This window comes from Micromys minutus, assembly GCF_963924665.1.
Source record: "Micromys minutus genome assembly, chromosome: 18".
Classification (NCBI taxonomy): domain Eukaryota; kingdom Metazoa; phylum Chordata; class Mammalia; order Rodentia; family Muridae; genus Micromys; species Micromys minutus.
In genome coordinates, this window is record NC_137953.1 from 39,544,563 (window position 1) to 39,546,107 (window position 1,545).

A 1,545-nucleotide genomic window follows, 5' to 3' on the forward strand; every position below is an offset into this window, starting at 1 on the left:
AGACCTTTGTTGTTGTCATTGCTTTGCTTTTCTAAGAAAGAGAATATGAAGTTGGGTGGGTAGGGAAGGGGGTCGGATCTGGGAATAAATAAATAAACAGACTAACAAACAAATGTGATCACAATTTAAAGTCTTTGAACACAGATTATTTGGTAATGGCGGTGACCGTAGAGCAGCTCAAAGATGTTCTTCTCAGATGATTCCAAGCATCTGTAGCACGTGTTTGGCCATGTAGATGCCTCAGGAGAAGGCTAGCTCTTGCATAGGTGGTAGCAACGGCTCACTCCATCCCGCAGGGCTTCCATGACTTTGTCATTGCGAAGTGTGAAGATGAAAGGGTTGAGGAAAGGAGTTACGATCGAAATCATCAAAGAAACCACCCTATTGTAGTCGGCCGCCTGTGTCTGCTTGGGTTTCACATAGAGGAACAGGCAGCAGCCGTAGCCAATGACAACGCAGGTGAAGTGGGAGGCACAGGTGGAGAAGGCTTTCCTCCGGCCAGAGGCTGAGCGGATCTTGAGGATGGTGGAGATGATGTAGGTGTAGGAGACAATTGTGGGGATCAAAGAACCAAAAAGAACAAAGACCGCCATTAAAAAGAGGATAAACTCTATAAGAATAGTATTATTGCAGGATAATTTGAGCAACTGCCCTCGGTCACAGAAGAAATTATCCACCACATTTGATTTGCAGTAGTTAAGGTGAAATGTGGCATACACTGGCCAAATTTGATAAAGGAACCCAAATATCCATGACACAATTACCACAGAGTTACAGGTGTGACTGGTCATGATGACGCTATACCTCAAAGGGTTGCAGACAGCCACATAACGGTCCACGGCCATAGCTCCTAGCAAAGAAAACTCCGTGGTCCCTAGAGCAAGTTGCAGGAAAAGTTGGGCAACACACCCAGCCAAAGATATACTTTGCATTCCAGGGAGCAGCAACCCCCAAAGCATCACAGGCACAATTACAGTTGTGACCAAGATCTCCAAGATGGAGAGGTGAACAAGGAAGAAATACATGGGGGACTGCAGACGTTTATCAACACAGACAATCACAATGATGACCATGTTTCCCACTAATGTCACTAAGTAGAAGAAGCAGAAGACAGCAAAAAGGATGTGGTGCAGTTTTTCAGAGCCAGGAAAGCCAACAAGATAAAATTTAGTGGCACTTGTGTGATTTCCCAACATTTAGTTCTGAGTCTCTGTGCCTTGGGAAACCTAGATAGCAAAAGAGAGAAGAGGACAAAATGTTTTTCACCTCAGAATTCCTGAGGGTGTTACCAGATTCAAGAAACATTCCCTACGTGTCTATTTCTATCCAAAGTTGCTGTTGAATGTTTAAGAAATTATGTATGAATTCATATGTGAAAACATACGTGGGTACATAATAGAAGTGTGCAGGTTCAAATGGATAAGTGCTAATCATCAGTGCCACAATGTTTACATCCCAAGCAGGGAAACACACCCAGTATAGCATGTTCCTTTGTCTCTCAGTTTGATAGAAATCCTCCTACATTCTGCTGCGATCGGCCACCCT

General features: G+C 43.9%; 1 protein-coding gene across 1 annotated transcript; it reads right to left on the bottom strand.

Annotated features, from left to right (window-relative positions):
• Positions 1 to 251: 251 nt before the first annotated feature.
• Positions 252 to 1,196, bottom strand: OR9A4 (olfactory receptor family 9 subfamily A member 4; the record flags this gene model as incomplete). The annotated part of the gene is made up of 1 exon (XM_080932623.1): positions 252 to 1,196. One exon carries the CDS (start codon positions 1,194 to 1,196, stop codon positions 252 to 254), a length of 945 nt encoding a protein of 314 aa, XP_080788749.1.
• Between the last annotated feature and the right edge of the window lie 349 nt (positions 1,197 to 1,545).